Source organism: Typopeltis vanoorti, chromosome 3 (assembly GCF_054136105.1).
Source record: "Typopeltis vanoorti isolate ZY-2024b chromosome 3, IOZ_Tvanoo_1.0, whole genome shotgun sequence".
Taxonomy (NCBI): Eukaryota; Metazoa; Arthropoda; class Arachnida; order Uropygi; family Thelyphonidae; genus Typopeltis; species Typopeltis vanoorti.
The window spans coordinates 82,388,771-82,408,709 of NC_143551.1; the positions used below are offsets into that span (position 1 = coordinate 82,388,771).

General features: G+C 32.9%; 1 protein-coding gene across 1 annotated transcript in view; it reads right to left on the reverse strand.

Annotated features, from left to right (window-relative positions):
* Positions 1-14,270, reverse strand: part of Ipk1 (Inositol phosphate kinase 1) — a 200,425-nt gene extending 186,155 nt beyond the window's left edge. Inside the window, exon 1 of the mRNA XM_090390700.1 lies at positions 13,604-14,270. Within this exon, the coding sequence (XP_090246826.1) occupies positions 13,604-13,615 (12 nt within the window). The 5' untranslated portion in view covers positions 13,616-14,270. The remainder of the gene's footprint in view (positions 1-13,603) is intronic.
* Positions 14,271-19,939: the final 5,669 nt, after the last annotated feature.

Consider the following 19,939-nt stretch of genomic DNA (forward strand, 5'->3'; position numbering starts at 1 on the left):
TGTGTTTTAGCAGCAACACCCAACTGGATAAGTTAAATTAGACTGCTATTCATCCAATATTAAGCTATTTTTGTATAAATGATCATTTAAGTCGTTTATTTACTTAGTAAGTGTTTAATTACTTATAGGATTGTGTGAGTTTACTACCTTGCTTATTGGAAACCTTCAACAGTTTGAAAAAAAGTTTCATGCTTAGTCTGTAGGATTGGGTTTCTCGATTATATAATTCTCATTCTAACAGTAGTTTTATCATACTTAAGGTTTATGATCTATTGTAGATGGGATCATTGCAAAAAATTAAGAATATCAATGATGTAATTGGTTTTCCTTACTGAAGTTAATTGTGTTTTAAGTTACTCTTCTGGGATTTACTTTGGGATTTACTTCTGAGATTTACTTCTTAAGAAGAAGTTGGTTTTTTAGAAATTTGAAGAATAAGTCTTTCAGTCTATGTGAATGTACAGCTGTCTTTTAATGAAAAATAATATAAAAAATCCAGCCAAATACGACAAACTTGAGATACCTACTTTTTCAGAGTGATATCGAGTTATTTTAGCTTACAAAGCGTGTGTGTTGAGTGTGTTCAAGCCTTTATCATGCGTTTCTTAAGTATTACACCGACAAAAAGAATAAAGTAAAACTAAATTTTAATCTTTTTAAAAGTAATTCTTAAATTTCTTTCGCAAACCAACAAAGACATGCAATTCTGTATCCGGAACATGTTTATATGATTAAAAAGAGAAAACTGTGTATTGCAAAACAATGGAAATCTTTTTATAAACAGATAGGATAAAATTGTTAGGAATTACAGTACAAACGAGTAAGGATATGATGCCAGTATTGGCTGTTAATTACGTTTGTTCTTCTTGCCAGTTTACCTGTTTCGGAATAATGAAAAATGCCAACTGGGGAAAATCCCTTCTACCTTTGTATGAGAATGACTAACTCAACTTCAGATGAAAACAAAAACCTTTATAGAAGTTATTTACTTCACTAGACGAATCGAACTTGAGTCTTTATATCAACAGAAATATAATCCATTCAATTAACAAATATAATTGAATTTGAAACTTTTGATACTCAATTCAATTATTTCCGTCATGAATTTTGAGTTTTATTTATTTATTTTTATTTTAATAACTCCGGTCTCGGTTCGAACGATTTCTTATACATTTGCTATATTACACTTTTTGATCTTTAATTCATACATTATATAATATAATATGTTGTGTTTCAATAAACAGATTTGTTTCTTTGTGTGTTACCTCTTACATGTTCAATAGATGGTTCTTGTAAGCAAATAAACAGCAAGTGAAACTGTACAGAATTTCAAATAAGTGAATCAAAACCTACTTTCTATTTTCCTATATTGTCTACTGCAAAAGTAGACAATATTAAGCTAACCAAATTCTAGTTGAAAACTAGCAAATTTGTAATTTGACAAATGCAGCAAATTCTTGCGTAACTTCACAAGACATCTGTAGAAGACAAGATCTATTCGTTATAAATTCTTATGAAGATCATAAAATCACAAAAAATTCATATATCATAAAATCTCCATAAATCATAAAATCTTCATAAAAGCATAAAATTTCAAATAAATGTGAGGAACTAATTTCGTAAGAAAAGAAATTAAATAAAATTCATAAAGTAAATCCCAGAAGAGTAACTTAAAACACAATTAACTTCAGTAAGGAAAACCAACTATATCATTGATTATTGTTTTAGAATGAATTCTTATGTTTATTCAGCTGTTACGTGAGATCTAATGGGCTGCAAGAGTCTTTTCTGTATCATATCTAATAAAGATTCCTTGCATATAAGATCAAGTATAAGATGAATACAACTAATTTAACATTCGTGTTTGTGATGATTTGTTGCTTTGCGGCTTGCTTCTCAGAACCGTCCGAAAGAAACATAAATGATCGTTCATATGAATGAAAAGATAAATTAAAAGAATGAGAGAAAAATTCCAGAAAGATATAGAAATGTATCAAAGAAATCTGGACACCATGAGAGAAGATTTCAGAAGAACTGGATAGAACAGAAGACAAAATGCGACAGATGGAGATGACGTCATCTGGCAGGTGTCCTGAAACCTGGAATAGGTCAATGTAACCCAAAAATTGTGAGTTTCACAGCAAAACCAGAATGCAAATTATTTGAAATAACTCTAAAGGAAATAAGAAAATTGTTATCTAAAGACATAGTTGATTAATCGTCTGTGTAGAAACAGATTTGTATCCCTTAAAAATTCGAATAATTAAAACTCTGAATGATGTTCGATTATCTTTATCATATTCACTCAAAAAATTTAAATTATATTATATGTGTCATTCTGACTTACTATTTCAAAGGCGAATGCATTCTTTTAATTTAAATATTTTGTAAAAATAACGCTAATGAGGCATTTTATGTTATCTATTATAAAATTTCTATTACCAAAGCAGTTATAATAGATTATTATTATGTGCAATCCTAGACGGAAATTTTGAAACATAGTGACACCACTCAAAAAATTTAAATTATATTATATGTGTCATTCTGACTTACTATTTCAAAGGCGAATGCATTCTTTTAATTTAAATATTTTGTAAAAATAACGCTAATGAGGCATTCTATGTTATCTATTATAAAATTTCTATTACCAAAGCAGTTATAATAGATTATTATTATGTGCAATCCTAGACGGAAATTTTGAAACATAGTGACACCACAGAGGACGTAAGAACTAGATCTATTTAAGAGTATTATAAATAATGTAGGTAATTAGGCAATTGTGAAATAGTATTGCGTGAATAACAGTGATACAAATAGAAAAGGACATGGAGAGAAAAGGGAACAACAGGCCATTTACATTCCTCGTTAAACTAATTATTCTTATTATCAGGAAATTTATTTATAGCTTACATAAGATATAAGCTATCCAGATTACTAAATATCACACTACAGAATTCAAATTACGTTAATATACAAACATTACTCATAGCAAATAGACTTTGAAGCTAATATTTTTAACTGCATTATTACACCGTTCTTGGTTGGAATTTGAAATATTGAACAATAATAAACCTTCTAAGCATACACTGTAAAATATTAGTCTAAACATGGTTGCCTTGCAGCATGTCAGAAATGTTTAACTATTTCACTGAAATTCTTTTCTCTTTGACAGAAATATACCTGAATTTTTCTAGGATGCAAATGGCATTTAAAATCGATTTACAACTGAAGATGAGTTATCTAATCTGATACTAAGAAAATTGAAGGGTTTTACCCTGGCAAAACCTGCAACAATGGTCGCAAATTACATACTGGCTTCATAATATTGCTTGTTTCGTCCATAATCTTAATTAGACAGGAGAATTAGGAAGCCAAGAGAAGTACACGGAATGCTTGTACAAGTGCTCTTTTAACTATGCTTACGAAATGCGAACCTTGTAACATGGTACGTTGTCTTGATGAAAGAGTCCGTATCCATGGAACAACATTTTCACCTTGTAGGACAATATCTTGTCCCAACAATTCCCCAGTAAGAAGTTGCGATCAAGGTGTGTTCACTTGTGATGAGAGGATTCAGTGATCTTGGTAAGAACAATCCCCACACTTGGAGACTGCCGTGGGTCTGTTTCGAATTATGTAGTTTAGTTGGACGGAAACAGACTGGATAATCATAATACACTGGCTCATAAGTGTAAATGAGGAAGAGAAAAGGTGAAACAACAGAGTCCTCAATAACGCCTTCATTAAGAGGAAATAGAAAGAGATCGTCATCTACCTTTATATTCATGGACGATCTGCGAGAAAACTTGCCGTCCAGTTGCAAAGAGTGGAAAGCAGACCATAAGAGGAGAAATGAGAAATGTTCAATGACAGACCCTACCAAATGCGGAAATGCCAAGTGGATTAGCAAAGGTTTCTCAAAACCTTTCTTTTCTTGGCATATGTCCAAAGTTGGATGATGGAAGGTGACAGAAATTGGATGAAAAAAAAAAAAGACCTACAACAATTTCGAAAGTTATTGTATTTTATTCATGAAAAATGTCACACGAGATGTTTAAATATGTTGAAGATAAGAATGAAATCTAACTTCAGTGATGTATTGTAATGAATGTTACATTTTTCTTGGTGGCAGTAGTACGAATCTGGAACTGGTGTTGCAATAGGCTACATACAGAAGAAACTAGCAACGTTTTTAAATGCGTTTTGGAACAGTATTAACATCTGGTTTTTCCTTATGTTCATAATAACATATTCCCACCGCTTTAACGGATTTCCACCAAATTTAGTTTTTGGGAACTACGCTAACATTTGTCGAGTTACTTACATTTAAGTTTAAGTCAGACATTTGAATTGCAAAATTAAGGAAACCATCTCGAATGAAAAATTATATGTTACAAATGACAATCATTCGATAAACTGTCAGCGGTATTTTTATGCCAGACTTATGCAGTAAAGATTTAAACGTGTATCATGGGTGAATAAAGCATTAGGTAATGTGGAAACAAATTAGGTAATGTGGAAGCATTAGGTAATGTGAAATAAGCATTAGGTAATGTGGAAAAGTGACTCCAAAAAGTATCCATAGGAGAGATACTTTTTGGAGTCACTTGTGATCTTCAGTACATAAAGGTCTCACAGCGGCAATGAAAATCACCTGTCACATAAATAATAACAACATAAAATATCTGCTATGAATCCAATTGCCATTTTAATAATGATAATAATAAAAGTTTTTTTTTTCACTATTTTTCCGAGCATTTCCATTCTCGCTTGTTCTAATTTGTGTTTGTAGGAAAAGGTACTTAAAATAGATGGATGATGAAGTTGCTGAGTTAAGGAGTAAAAATAAGGGGGGGTCTTATTTTTATTTATTTGTTTTAATAGTGCTGAATCATTATTGTAACATCGTCTGTCTGTTTTTATCGGCAGTTTGAGAAATAAAATGATTTAGCTGATTATATATGTATTTATTTTTAGTCCTTTAATGTTTATTTATTGATTTATGCTTATGGCTATATGAAACTGGTAATTGAAGAGTACAATCACAATTTCCAGCAACAAATGATGAGTCCTTTAATGAGGTATATAGAAATTTGATCAAGAAAGTTTTTTTTTTAGTTTTTTTTTGAAAGACCAGTTTCGCATCCTCTCTAGGATGCCAGGATGACTTTGAAAGTGAAGGTGAGTTACCAGTCTCATACGGACTTGCCACTTTTTTTTCTCTCGGAAACTTCATTTTTAATCCCACAAAACATGATAAACGGGCCAATAAAATACACGCACTTTTCATTTATAGCAGAGCCTAATTCCGTTAGGCTCGCAGGACTGTTGACAGTCCTGCGAGCCTAACGGAATGAAAATAGAAGACGGAAAATTATTATTATTATTATTATTATTATTATTATTATTATTATTTTAGATTTTGCTAAAAGCTGTTATAGAGCAAGTGATTAAAATATCAGGTGAGCACATTGCCTTAAAAATTTGATATTTGCATTCTAATGTGATCATAATTGTAGACTTTAAAATTCTGTATAATATTGTCATTTGCTTATAAATAGATGAGTGCGGATATGTTGAAAAATAGCCAATAGGAACATCTTTACTTTGTTATTAGTAAATAACTAATAACATCCAACTGAGTAAGCCCGTGACTACTCATGAACTGATGTACAATACATTCCATTTAACTTACAATCATCATGTGCATCAGATGTGTATAAGTAGCTAGTTACTGATCGTTGGTGGTCGTCAAATCGATAATGCAGCAATATAACAGTTAAACTAGCAACTCATACGATATGGATATCGTATGAATTGCTAAGTCACTGTTTAATGCTATGAAACCTTTCCATGCTGCTTGAGTAGCTGAAAACCGCTTTGTTTTCAGCTAACTTCACATTCAGATTTGTGATTGCGTGAGATGAGTTGAGAGAGAGACAGCGAAAGTAACACTCATCTCACGCAATCACAAATCTGAATAATATACATCTGCAGATGTCATACTGGTGTCAGATTTCTCTTTGAATTTCTTAAAAATGATCCAGAAAGATTGCACGCAGGGTAGTGCGATCTCGGTGTTTTTGATAATAGTCTCGAATATTGCTATTGTAGTCTGATAAACTTACGTATCATGAATTTCCGGAGTTTTCAGCGCGAAGTTAAAGGGATTTTACAGTGAAGTTGATCAATATTGTCACAGCTGTTTTGCAGATTTACAAGTAGAGCAAGCCAGAAACAAAAACGCTTCATAAAAACAATTTTTGAAAAGAGTTTTGAAATCTGCTTATTTGCTTATTAACATTTATATGATGCATATAAATGTTCATTAGCACATTAAAATTTCACAAATCTTTGAATTTTAATTGCTTTGGAGACATGGGATTTTTCACTTTATGTATTTATTTTATTTCTTTTCTTTTTTTTTCAGTCAAGAAATGATAAAAAAAAATCTTGAAAAAATCGGTTCTATGGAAGTAGTGTTTATTATTTTCAAACCTTATTCTTAGGAAGGATTAGATAAAATAAAAATGAATAAAATAACCAACATAAAATAAAAGGTTAAATTAGATAAATAAAACACAATGAGCAAAATAAAAATGATATAAAGCAGTATTTTGGATCTTTACTAAAATTTAAATTGCCCTCACTGTTTCTGAGTTTTTGTTTAAATGTGACCATTTAAACAAAAATTAGACAAATTAGACAAAGCCATACTGAAAGACATTATGCAATGAGTAATCGAATCTTTTAACAATACATGAGCGAAATATGGCTCTGGGTTATAATGATCAATGACCCACTTTACAAGAATCATATTCTAAAAATCATCTTTTTTAGGATAGTTCTTGCGTCATTTCCAAATCTTTTAACCTTAGTAACCTCATTATCATCTTCATCCAATTCCTGACATGTACCTTCAAGGGGTGTACAGGACATGATAGTCTTACATGAAAAACTTACATCATTACTAATTTCCTATCTACAGTTTTCCACCAAATCAGTCTGTTACCAGTCAAGATTCCAACATTATCAGATCCTGTATTTCTATCTTCTAAGGCACTTTTTAGTGTATCAATCCACATATATCTTGGTCTTCCTCTGGGTCTTTTTCCTTCCAACCTGGCAGAGAACACTTATTTTGCTAATCCTTCCTCTCCCATTCTATTTAAGTGACCATACCACCTGAGATTAGCTCTGCTAACACATTCCTGGATGCTAACGATGTCAAGTTCTTTCCTAATATCCTCATTTTTAATATGATATTGCCATTGATACCATCTGTTCACACCCCCTAATCTTTCTAGGTACTCTCATATCTTCAGTCCGTAGTCTTTGGTCAAGTGTTTTATTTCTAACCCAGCTTATAGATCCATAAGTTAAAATTGGTTTGAACACTGTCTCGTATACAGCTAATTTAGTGTTTTGACTAATTTTGACATCTTGGGAATTACAGAGACCAGATGGAACGGAGAAGGTCACTTCAAAAGACAGGATGGTAAGCTAGTTATTTACTCAGGTGGTGACTCAAAACATCATGGGATAGCTGTGATACTGAAGACAGCTCAGGCAAGAAGCCTTCTTGGTTATAACCAGTAGTGAGCTATAAGGGGCTCGCGCGAGTCCTTTGTTAAATGTTTCTCAAATTTGCGAGTCCCTCGTTCTTCTTATTTACTTTTTTATTTTTTCAAAAAAAATTTTTTTGAAACATATTAAGAGACAAACGCATACGGTAAACTAACAAAAATTAGTCTATTCGGCAGTGTATAGATTATTTGGAATTATTGTTTCAACTCCTCTATAACGAATGCGCCCAAGTTTGAAAATAAAATAAGCGCATGCGCTATCTTTACCCTTCTCTCTTCTGGTAGCCAATCGTATGGTAAAACCAGTAGCTAATCGAATGTTTTATAAAAGATTATAAAAGATTTCATTCTTATTATATATTAATAGTTAGAAAATGTTTTTCTTATGTAAGAAAAACATTTTTTAATGTTTTTCTTACATAAGAAAGGTTTTTTTTTAACTCGACGATGCGAGCCCTTTGTTAAAATTTCCATAGCTCACCACTGGTTATAACCCCTATTAATGATAGGATATTATCTATTAGACTTAAGGCTCAGCCTACCAATGTATCAATTGTGGTAGTTTATGCACCCCCACACGGATAGACCTGAAGAAGAGAGTGAAGAATTCTATGAAAACTTACAAACTGTTTTGGACTGGCTACCAAAGAGAGACATATTGCCATCTTAGGGGACTTAAATGCAAAAGTGGGAAAGAGTATGAGAGTCAGGGTGGAGTGTGGCATGTTTGGTCTGGGTGAACGTAACATCCGTGGTGAAAGACTGCTGGAATAATCCCTTGCTAACAGATTAGTTATTACCAATACCTGCTTCCAGAAACATCCACGACGGACCTATACTTGGACATCTAACATTGATAGCTCAAGGCACCAGATTAATTACATCCTGGCTCTCCAGCGGTGGAAGACAAGCCTCTTTAATGTGCATACTTGTCCTGGAGCAGATTGTTGTACAGACCATCAGCTAGGAAGAGCCAAAGTAAGACTAAGACTCTGAAAACTTTCAGGTCAGGCACATTCCACTAGATTGGATGTTAGAGTAATTCCTAGTGGATTCACAGAAGAAACATCAACTCGGTTGGATGATTTTTTGGAGACTAATGAGGAAATATCACCAGAAATGCTTTGGGAAGGAGTCAAGATGATAATACAGGATACAGCGAAGACGTATCTCAGCCCAATAAGAAAACCAAGAGACTCATGGATATCAGATTCAACATGGGAACTAATCAAAGGAAGACGGTTGGAAAAACAAAGAGACACAGGGACCGAAGAATACAACAGATTACATAGAGAAGTCAGAAGAGCCATCAAGCAGGACAAGGAAAAGTTCTATACTAATAAATGTGAAGAAATAGAGTTCCAGATGAGAAGGCATAATTATAAAAGGATGTTTTATTTAGTTCGTGACTTAAAGCACAAGTTTAAGCCTAAATTGAATGTCATCAAAGACAGGAATGGATCAATACTAACAGAAGAGTTGGAAATCAAAACAGATGGAAAGAATACTGTGAGGAACTGTACAGCAGAGTCGATAAAGAAAATGTGGAGTCTTCCCACCAAGAAAAGTTTGATTTGGAACCTCCTCCACTTGGGCATGAAGTTGAAAGAGCAGTTAAGCAGCTTAACAGCAATAAGACCCCAGGCGCAGATGAAATCCCAGCAGAGTTAATTACGGCCACAGGGAATGGAGGGATAAGAGTGTTTCATAGAGTGATTACAAGGATATGTAAGCAGGATCATGGCCTAGAGACTGGAAGAAGTCAATTTTCATACCACTACATAAGAAAGGTGATATAAGGTGATATGAATGCATGCAAGAATTATAGAACTATTAGTTTTATATCTTATGCAAGCAAAATTTTATTAAAGATCATGCTAAATAGGATTGAGGCCAAAGTTGAGGCAGAGATGCACAAGCAGGTTTTAGGAAAGGTAAGGGCACCAGAGATGAGATCCTTTGCCTCAGACAGATCATAGAAAAATATAAAGAATTCAGACTCCCTCTGGTAATGTGTTTCTTAGACTACTCTAAAGCTTTTGACTGTGTTGAGCATGTGAAACTGTGGGAAGTAATGAAAAGAATGGGTTTTCCTCAACACACTATCGGGTTGATAGCCAACTTGTATAAGGAGCAAGAAGCCACAGCAAGAACCAGTGTTGGATTGATTGACTGGCTTCTGGTCGGAAAAGTAGTTAGGCAAGGATGTTTGCTTTCTCCTCACTTGTTTAGTATATATGCAGAGGATATCATGCGTAAAGCATTGGATGCGCTCAGGACAGGAATTAGGATAGGAGGTAGATTGATCAATAATCTGAGGTATGCTGATGATACGGTACTCCTTTGTAATGACATGGAAGAACTAGGTAATTCTTGACAATGTTAACAAGATCAGTAATAACAGAGGACGTCAACTCAATTCTAGCAAGACAAAGATCATGGTTCCCAAAGGAAAAACAAACAGAGAAGCTCTTGAGAAATAAGCGTATCTTAATGGAGAAAGAATTGAGGAAGTCAGCAAGTTTGAGTACTTGGGATCCATTATTAATGTAAAGAATTGCTGTTCAGAAGATGCCAGAAAAAGGTTAGGAATGGCTAAAACAACAGTCAGAGACCTGTCTAAAATCTGGAGGGATGGATCTACCTCCATGGGAACAAAGATGAGGATTTTAGATGGAGTTGTTTTTTTCCAACAGCGAATTATGGATGCGAAACTTGGAATCTAAAGAAGTCAGATAAGAAACGGATATCTGCTTTTGAGATGTGGTGTTACAGAAGATTGTGGAGGATATCATATACTGAAAGGCGTACAAATGAATGGGTGTTAGAAAAGAAGTAGAACTTTAAGGCTCCTTAAGGATATTGGCAGAAGAATGTTAAAATATTTTGGACACATAGAAAGGATGGAAGGAGGACATCTCAGAACAGTAATAGAAAGTAAAGTTCCTAGAAAAAAAAAGGCAAGGGTAGACCATAAATGAGAATGGATGGATGGCGTGTGTGGAGTGACTGATTTTCAGAGAGTTGAGGCTGCCAGAAAAGTAAACAACAGGACTACATGGCGAGACCTGGTGTGGAACATCACCGAGAATCGGAGTGACCATACGGCACCTGTAGATTCACAGTGAACATAGACTGAACATAGCGACTAATTTCTCTCTTATTCCATATAAATTTATTCAGTTGACTTCCTACCATACCAGCTTTGCTGATTCTGTTGTCTATTTCTATATTTAATTTACCATCTTCATTAAAAATCGTGCCTAAGTAGATGAAAGGTTTTACTTGTTATATAGTTACTCCATTCACAATGAAGTTGATTTTTTCAATGTTTCTGCCTTTTTTATAATCTTTGGCGGGTTATTACTGTCCTTCATACCATATCTGTCACAACAGTTATTCAATTTATTCAGGGAATCTTGCAGACTTGTAGCGGATTTATTTAGAAATATAACATCATTAGCATATAGCAAAGAGCTAAGGTTAACACTTCAATTTTGATATCAGGCTTAATACCACTTTCCTTCATGATGTGATCCATATAGATAATGTACATCCTTATCTAACACCAGATTTAACATTAAACCATCTTCCTGTACTTCTTTCAATTCTAACTGCTGACTTACAAATCAAATAAAGACTAGGTATTTCTTGATATAATGCCCCATTGACTCATTTCCCCCTTAGTATCCTTTCCATTACAATTCAAAATTACTTATAGAAAACTTTTTTCTCCAAATGCGGGAGATTTGGGTTCTGTTTCTCCAAAGGTAACGTGGGAGAGCGAATATTTGTGATTGTGTGTGTGTGTGTGTGTGTGTGTGTGTGTGTGTGTGTGTGTGTGTGTGTGTGTGTGTGTGTGTGTGTGTGTGTGTGTGTGTGTGTGTGTGTGTGTGTGTGTGTGTGTGTGTGTGTGTGTGTGTGTGTGTGTGTGTGTGTGTGTGTGTGTGTGTGTGTGTTAAACACAGTAGTAAATATCCATGACTGGCGAATCGAGCCTGTAGTGTGTTGGCCAGACCTTTCTACCTTTGTATTATCTTATTTTAATTACTTTTGAATTAACTTTCTTTAATGTTTACTTCATATTAGATTTTCATTCACATTTGGATTATCTGTCAAAGAAAAAAGGAAAAGACAAGGTACAGGAGTAAGGTTCGATAAAAAAAAATAAAAAAATAGATTAAATACTTTTCCTGATCGTAAATTAGATGAAACGATTTTTATTTATTTTCCTTTTCGCTAAAGGCATGGAAATTTGTTTCGATATTAAAATCAGAATCAGACATTTAAAAAATTCATTCCTTTTTAATTTTATAATATGTACTTGCCATAAATATTTTGTTACTTGATTTCCTTTCTGATGCGTGGATGATGGTGAAACTGTAGTTATTGTAGAACTAGCTGATGAAGGTTTTTTTTTAGTGAAAAAGAAAGAGACGTTGTGTTTTAGTAGCAACACCCAAATGGATAAGTAAAATTAGTCCGACTACTATTCATCCAATATGAAGCTATTTTTGTATAAATAATCATTTAAGTCCTTTATTTACTAAGTAGTTATTTAATTACTTACAGACTCCAGTGAATATACTACCTTGCTTATTAAAAACCTTCAACAGTTTTTAAAAATGTTTCATTCTTGGTCTGTAGGATTGGGTTTCTCGCTTATATCACTCTCAGTCTAACAGTTTTAACATACTTAACGTTTATAATCTTTTGTGGTTGGGATCAACACAAAAAATAAGCTTATCAAAATTCTTTTAATGATTTTTTTTGAGAAATTTGAAGTATAGTCTGTGTGACAATACAGCTGCTTTTAATGAAAAATAATAAATCTCCAGTCAAATACGACACACTAGAGATACTTTTTCAGAGTAATAACATGAATTCTGCATTCCGGAATATGTTTATATGATTGGAAAGAGAAAACAGTGTATTATAAAAACAACGGAAACTTGTTTATGAAGAGGGATAGAAATGTTAGCAATTACGACTGAAATGCATAAGGATATGAGGCCAGCGATGTCTGCTAATTGCGTGGTGTTCTTGTGGCCAGTTTACCTGTTTGGGAATGATGACAAATACCAACGGGGGAAAATCTCTTCTACCTTTGTATGAGAGTGGCTAACTCAAGTTCAGCTGACAACAAAAACCTTTATAGAAGTCATTTGCTTCCCTAGGCAATTCGAACCTGAGACTTTCTATCAACAGAAACATAATCCACTCAATTAACAAACATAATTCACTTTGGAAATTTTGATACTCAATCCAAATACTTCGTTCATTTATTTTGAGTTTTATTTTATTTAATTATTTATTTTTATTTTATTAACTCTGGTCTCGCTTAGGACGATATCTTACACTTCTGCTATAGTACACTTTTCAAAATTTAATTAATACATTATATTATGTTATTATGTTGTCTTTTAATAAACAGAGTTGTTTATTTGTGAGTTACTCCTTGCATGTTCAATAAATGGTTCTTGTAGGGAAATAAACAGCAACTGAATCTCTACAGAATTTAGAAGTGAATCAAAACCTATTTTCTTTTTCCCTAGTCAAATGGAGATAATAATAAAAGTAACCAGCATAGTTCCAAAGCAGCAAATTGGTAATGTGGCGAGGTAGCAAATTCTTGCGTAACTTCACAATGAGTAGAAAATAATAGATCTATTCATTATAAATTCTTGTGAAGGCTTTAAAATCATTAAAAAATTCACATATCATAAAATCTTCATAAAAATCATAAACGTTCAGACAAATGTGAGTAGCTAATTTCATAAGAGATGAAAAGTAAAATGCATAAAATGCATTGAGATAATATAAAAAGATAATATTGTCAGAAAATAATAAACTCATAAATTCTAAAACCAAAGTTATAAAAATGAAATTCAGTTATATTACATTATATCAGAAAAGGAAATTATGAAATAAAAAAAATTCTAAGTATCAATACAGAAATTCACTGGATTATTATGCTTCAGTTTAGTCAGTGTATTGAGAACCAATCACACACTTACCTTCTTCATCATTTCCTGTCTTTGACGTCAGTATTGTTCCTACACTTGTTTATCATAATGTCACGCAATGCTTCTTGGTGTTTTTTAAAATATATGGCGCCTCTAGTACTACATAAGAACTTTATTCGCAAACTTCTGTTATTCGTCTTAAGAATGATTACGTGCAGAGTTTTCCTGGTGTGTTGCCTTATGACACTGGCGGCTGGGATCACGTGGAGAAGAAGCGATCAAGTTACCCGACCTCAGTCGTCGCCGCGGTGCTTAGAAAGGATAGTACAAGAGAGAAAAGATTGGGACCGAACGAAGGACAAGTGCCATGATGAAATAGAAGAACTGAGAGAAAAGAATAAAAGAGTAATCAGAGAACAGGAAGAAAAGGTTAAGAGAAGAAGAGATACGTTTGAAGAAAAGTATTGGAATGATTTGAAAGAACTGGGAGAAAGGAACAAGAAATATCTAGAAAGAATTGAAGAAAGAGTTCGACAAGTGCAAAAAGAATGTACAGAAGATCGGCGCTAAAGTGTATTTATGTGTAGCACGTAATAGATGAATGTGAGTGTCATATTTATATGATTGGTTATATTTCCCCAAGACAATACCGTGCTTTAAATCCTTTAACCTCATTAGCAATAAAAAATGTGTAATGTGTGCGTGTTTAGAAACTCAATAATTGTAATATGTACTTGAAACAACTTATTAAATGTTTTATTTTGACTTGATTCGTTCCTCTTTTGTTCGTTTCTTTATTTCATTTCCATGACTGTTTGAATGCAATCTTAACAATGAATTAAAAGTTGTGAGGCATACAAAGAACATTTTGATATTTTTACCACACATAAAGAGAAAGTTTAGATTTCGTCTGCTAAAACGTGTTCGTTTTATTTCCAGATGACGTCAACAATATTCTGTTGTTTAATATCAAAAGAGTTATTGGATTGATCAAAAATAAGACATAAATTCATTTTGGAATATCACTGAATTTAAATAATAATAGTAAAGACAGTATTTCAAAATAATGAAGTGATGGAATCTATTTTAAATAAACATCTCTCACCAATAGAAATATCGCCAAAAGGTTAAATCATCACGTAACAAAAATGTTGAGAAGTTTCAATTTTAATGTTGGCTTTAAATAATTTAATGGTTTGCGAAAAACACGAGTGAACTAAAGAATATCAAAGAGAGAGAGAGAGAGAGAGAGAGAGAGAGAGAGAGAGAGAGAGAGAGAGAGAGAGATGAGTCTTGTCAATAAACTATTGCGATCATAAACGATTGAGGCTACAACATACTGGAACCACTGGCTTTCGTATACAAAGTTAGGATAACAATATCCTGTGATCAATAGAGAATACCCAATACACGTTTGTGCCCTTGAGTAATAATTAATAATCTTCCGGAGGCTTTCATTTAGTTTTTTTCAGCATGGATTTGAAAATGATCGTGGAAGGACGACAGTATTAAATATATGATAAGTTTAAGACGCTTTAAAGGTTGTAAAAAAATCCCATATAAGAAATTCTGGCTAAGATGTTTCGATATAATCTCATAATTTAGCAAACTTGTGTGAAAATCTTTAGTAAACAAGGCATTCAAAAAGAAACAGTGGTTTTCTGAATTAAGCTAATTTATTTTCTTTTTTTAAAAATGTACGAAACAATTTTTAATATATTCAAACGAATCCCTAATATAGTGCTGCAATCTTTCACAGTACTATATTAGGGATTCGGGTACTGTAAAACAGTACTGTAATATTTTCACTATCGTTTATTTTAATACTGAATCAAATTAATAGTTTTGTCCTTTGGTCCTTAATTAACGATATATATATTCGCAAAATCAAAAGGTTAAACTAATCGTTGCTATTTGATCACCGCTAATTATGAACAACGGAATTTTAAAAAATGCAGGGTTTAAAAAATGTTATTAAAATTGTTCATAAGCCAAAGTAATTTTAATGTATATATATAATCATATAAGAATCATATGAACAACGGAATTATGGAAAAATGCACAGTTTTTTTTAAAAATATGATTGAATTTTCTCCATAATACAATTTTTATTTTATTTTATCGTTTTTTTGTGTCCCTCACTTGCGGAAAGTTTATTTGTAAACCTATAGTACAATCGTGCTGGACTGACTAAGGCTTTTTTCTATTTTTTTTATTATTATTATATAGTGCATATATAAGTTAAAAAAAATTATATAATTATATATATATATATATATATATATATATATATATATATATATATATATATATATATATATATATATATATATATATATATATATTCTATTTTTTATTAAATTTTTCTCACATACCGAAACTCTGCTCTAGATACCAAACATGGAATTTTTTCAATCTACTTCACGTCTCCAGTAAGCGGGACGGAGGCCCACATCGGGCGACAAAATTCATCTCATCTATTCAAAAGTGTCTGTTACTGTGAATCTATTACTGTGTTTCCCGAAAATTAAAATTTGAGCCGAGCTGATGTCAGATATCTTAAGAGAGTTTTGCTCACCTGCTGACGAAATTCCATCTGAGATCAAAATGTCCAATCTAATCATATACATGAGCAGCGTAGACCTAGATTTCATTTTGTATTGTCTCTACAGTTATTCAGTTCACTTTTGCTTAATAACAACTATGGAAATAAAACACTTAGGTGGATTCAAGGATATATGGACTGTCCACCGGTCATTGTTAAAAAGTTACTTTCCTTCAATTAAAAACATATTTAAATCAGGTAATTTTTTTAAAAAAATAATATATGAAATTAAATTTTAAAATAGGATTTTAAAGATAATTAAGTTCATAAACTTTTTAAGAGGATGCTGGAATTTATAAAAGGCAAGCCGGATATTTATATTTTCCATGAAATCATATTTAAGAAAGTCACTGGCTAAATTAATGAATATTTTATATTGCATTGGATTGGATTGGATTTTCAATTTTGATATTTACGTGTTTAAGTGTTCAAAAAGTCTGTATTGAGATTTGCAAAAGGCAACCACTTCAGTATATGCGAGATAATATCTAAGCATTCTTGAGCCATTCTCAAGAGGCACATGCGTCTGTCAAAAACATGTAATTGCTATTTACTGTTGTATTCCTTCATTATAAGTTAACCTGTTCAGAGTATCGCGACGATAGATTATAGCCCTTTCATATCAAGGCGGTTTATTTATTTATTTATTATTTGTTTACCTGAAAAAGGTTTTAAACCTATCTGACTTTTAGGAAGGTAAACGGGCTAAGGATCGGAAATTCTAATTTCCTGTCTCGAGAGATTAAACATGCAACCTGCTTTTAGTAAAGAGGGTGGTGGTCTCATTCCTGGTGACGAACATCGTCTACACCTAAAGACATTTCCAAAACACCAATAGGTCTCGATGGAATTCGAACTCACAACCTGTTGTAGAGAGTGTAGAAATTCTATCTACTCTGAAAACCACGATGGCAAATGCTTGAGTGTGTGTTTGTGTGTGCGTACGTGTGTGTGTGTGTGTGTGTGTGTGTGTGTGTGTGTGTGTGTGTGTGTGTGTGTGTGTGTGTGTGTGTGTGTGTGTGTGTGTGTGTGTGTGTGTGTGTGTGTGTGTGTGTGTGTGTGTGTGTAAAAGAGTATTTGGAAATAAGACAGTGGGAAGAACTCAAACTTTAGAGTGGTTTTCACCTCGAAAAGTGAACAGCTGTCACTTGAAAAGTGTAAAGGAATTATGCATTTTGTCCAAATGTCCCTTCAAATAAAACTGTCAATCAGCAGAACTGAATCATTTAGGGTGCTCTCTTTGGCATTTCAGGAGAGAGGTGCTCGTTCTAAAACGTCCAAAGAAGCAACATCCACAGAATATCCGTTATTTTGTCACCGGTGCTCTAATGCCCGGCAACAGGGCTCACCTGGGGACTATACTTTAGAGGGCCTAGAATATCATAAACACAAAACAAATTATTTCATTAAAAAATAAAATATTCGGAAACAAATCACATAAAGTAATTGTAAAGAATTGCATACACAACCAAGAGAATATCAGCTTATCTTGTAAAATATATAAATTGAAACAATAACTTCCGAATGCATAATTCTGAAAAATAAGAGTTAACGCGGGTGCGGTCCCGGACTGCTCTGCGTGATCTCGGTGCTCACTGTTACTTGGTATTCGTTAATTATAATTCATCTTTTGCGTTTAAAATTTCATGGATGATAGAGATTAGACATCATATTACAATGTCCAAACTGGAAGAAGTAAAGTTTTGGAGAGACAGGATTGAAGGCAACAAATCCATGGGTTCAAGGCTCTGAATTGGGGGCTGTAAAGCAGTGGTTCTTAACCGGTGTTCGCAGGAACACGTGTTCCGAGAATTGGTTACTAGTCTTCCGCCGGTGAAAGATGTCACATGAAAGTTCTGAGTGTAATTGGCTATTCTGATCCTAACAACTGAAGACTGCTTTTTGAAATTTTTAAATTTCATGGGAGCTATGTTTAGGAATTTGAACGAATGGTGCTCGATCAATAGTAGGCTCTATTAAAGGATTTGTTACCCTTGGAAAGAAAATAAACCCAAATATTATATCTAAGCACTATTTTTTGCACAGAGAATCCCTAGTTTCAAAAACATTACCGGCAATATTAAAACCTGTACTAGACCAAGGTGTAAATATGGTAAATTATGTGCATCAAGTCTAGAGAACTTTAAAAGTACACCTTTATTAAAAAAACTTTGCATATCTATGGAAGCCAGGTACGAATCTTTGCTTTTGCACACTGAAATAAGATGGTTATCCAGGGGTAAAGTGCTATTCCGAATTTTAGAATTTAAGAATGAGTTATTGTCCTTTTTTTCAAAATGACGGCACAGATGCTTTTGCAAAATGTCTTCAAAATGATATTTGGTGTGCTAAAATGGTATATTTAGCCGATATTTTTAATTACGTAAATATCGTTAATACAAGTATCCAAGGGAAAAATGAAAATATTTTGACATCCAGTGACAAATTGTCAGCTTTTTTAGAAAAAAGTATCTCTTTGGAAAAACCGCATATCAGAAAAAAATACAGTAGATATGTTTCCTTCGCTCCATAATAAAAATGTCGAGGGAATTATTTCCGTTATAACAGAAGATTTAACAATATTGGAAGAAAAAATTTCAAGTTACTTTCCTTCCTTAATTCACACAATTATGGCTGGATACGAAATCCATTTGGCACAGTTAATACATCGAGTTGGGAATATTCTAAAATGAAATTCTCTGAAATAACATTTGCCAAATTTTTTGTGAATTTTTGTCCAAGCCGAATACCCAGCTCTTTCCTCAAAGATACTGAAAATTTTGTTACAGTTTTAAACATCCTATTTGTTTGAGCTGGGTGTCTCAATATTATCCCATATAAAAACTAAAAAGCGTGAAAGACTTACTAATATAGATAAAGAGATGAGGGTCGCCATATCACATATTAGACCTGATATTGCTGAAATCTACAAAACCCGACAAGCTCAAGTATCGCATTAAAATAATATAAAATTTTTATAAAAGGCAAATCCATGCATATTTGTACTGTTAGTTTTATGACCCTAATGCTTTTGGTGCTCCTCAAATATTTCTTATAATCAAAAGTGTTCCGTGACTTAGAAAAGGTAAAGAACCACTGTTGTAGAGCCATAAAAAAAAATGAGAAGATAGACAAGTTACGTGAAAAATCTTGATTATAACAACATAATTAGTGATTCTGCTGAAATAAAAGAAAGAAAAATAAATTTTATTGAATAACTATAATAATTTATGAATTATGTGTCTTTATTTCTTATTCAAACATCTCTGGCCCATCAACTGAGCACTTAAGACATACGAAAGTCAGTCGTTCTTGACATTTTGTCAACGTTCAGTCATATAAAAACCATAGCTCGGCACATATTTTTCGATTTTTGTCGTTATGAAGGTATATTTTTCAACGAGCATGGAACATATTTTATATACCAGTTTGTTAGCTTCTTGATTTCTGACTTTTAAATATTTAAACATATGAGATATGGGCCTCCATTTGTTGTCTTGTCCTGGGCCTCGCAAATATTAGGTGAAAGCATGTTCACCACAAGTTACACCGACGCACTTGGTTCTTTATAGCCATGACCAAAATGTCTATTATTAAAAACCTACATACTTTTATCTGTCTTCTGTAACTTCTGTTTTTTTCTAAGATGACGTTGCATTCCTAAAACAATTTCAATCATACAACGGATGCGAAATTTAAGGCAATGATGAATCCTATTTCAAAGTATGTCTACCAATGGTGTTTCCACTCCAGCAATAGCTGAAATTGTGGATCTATATACT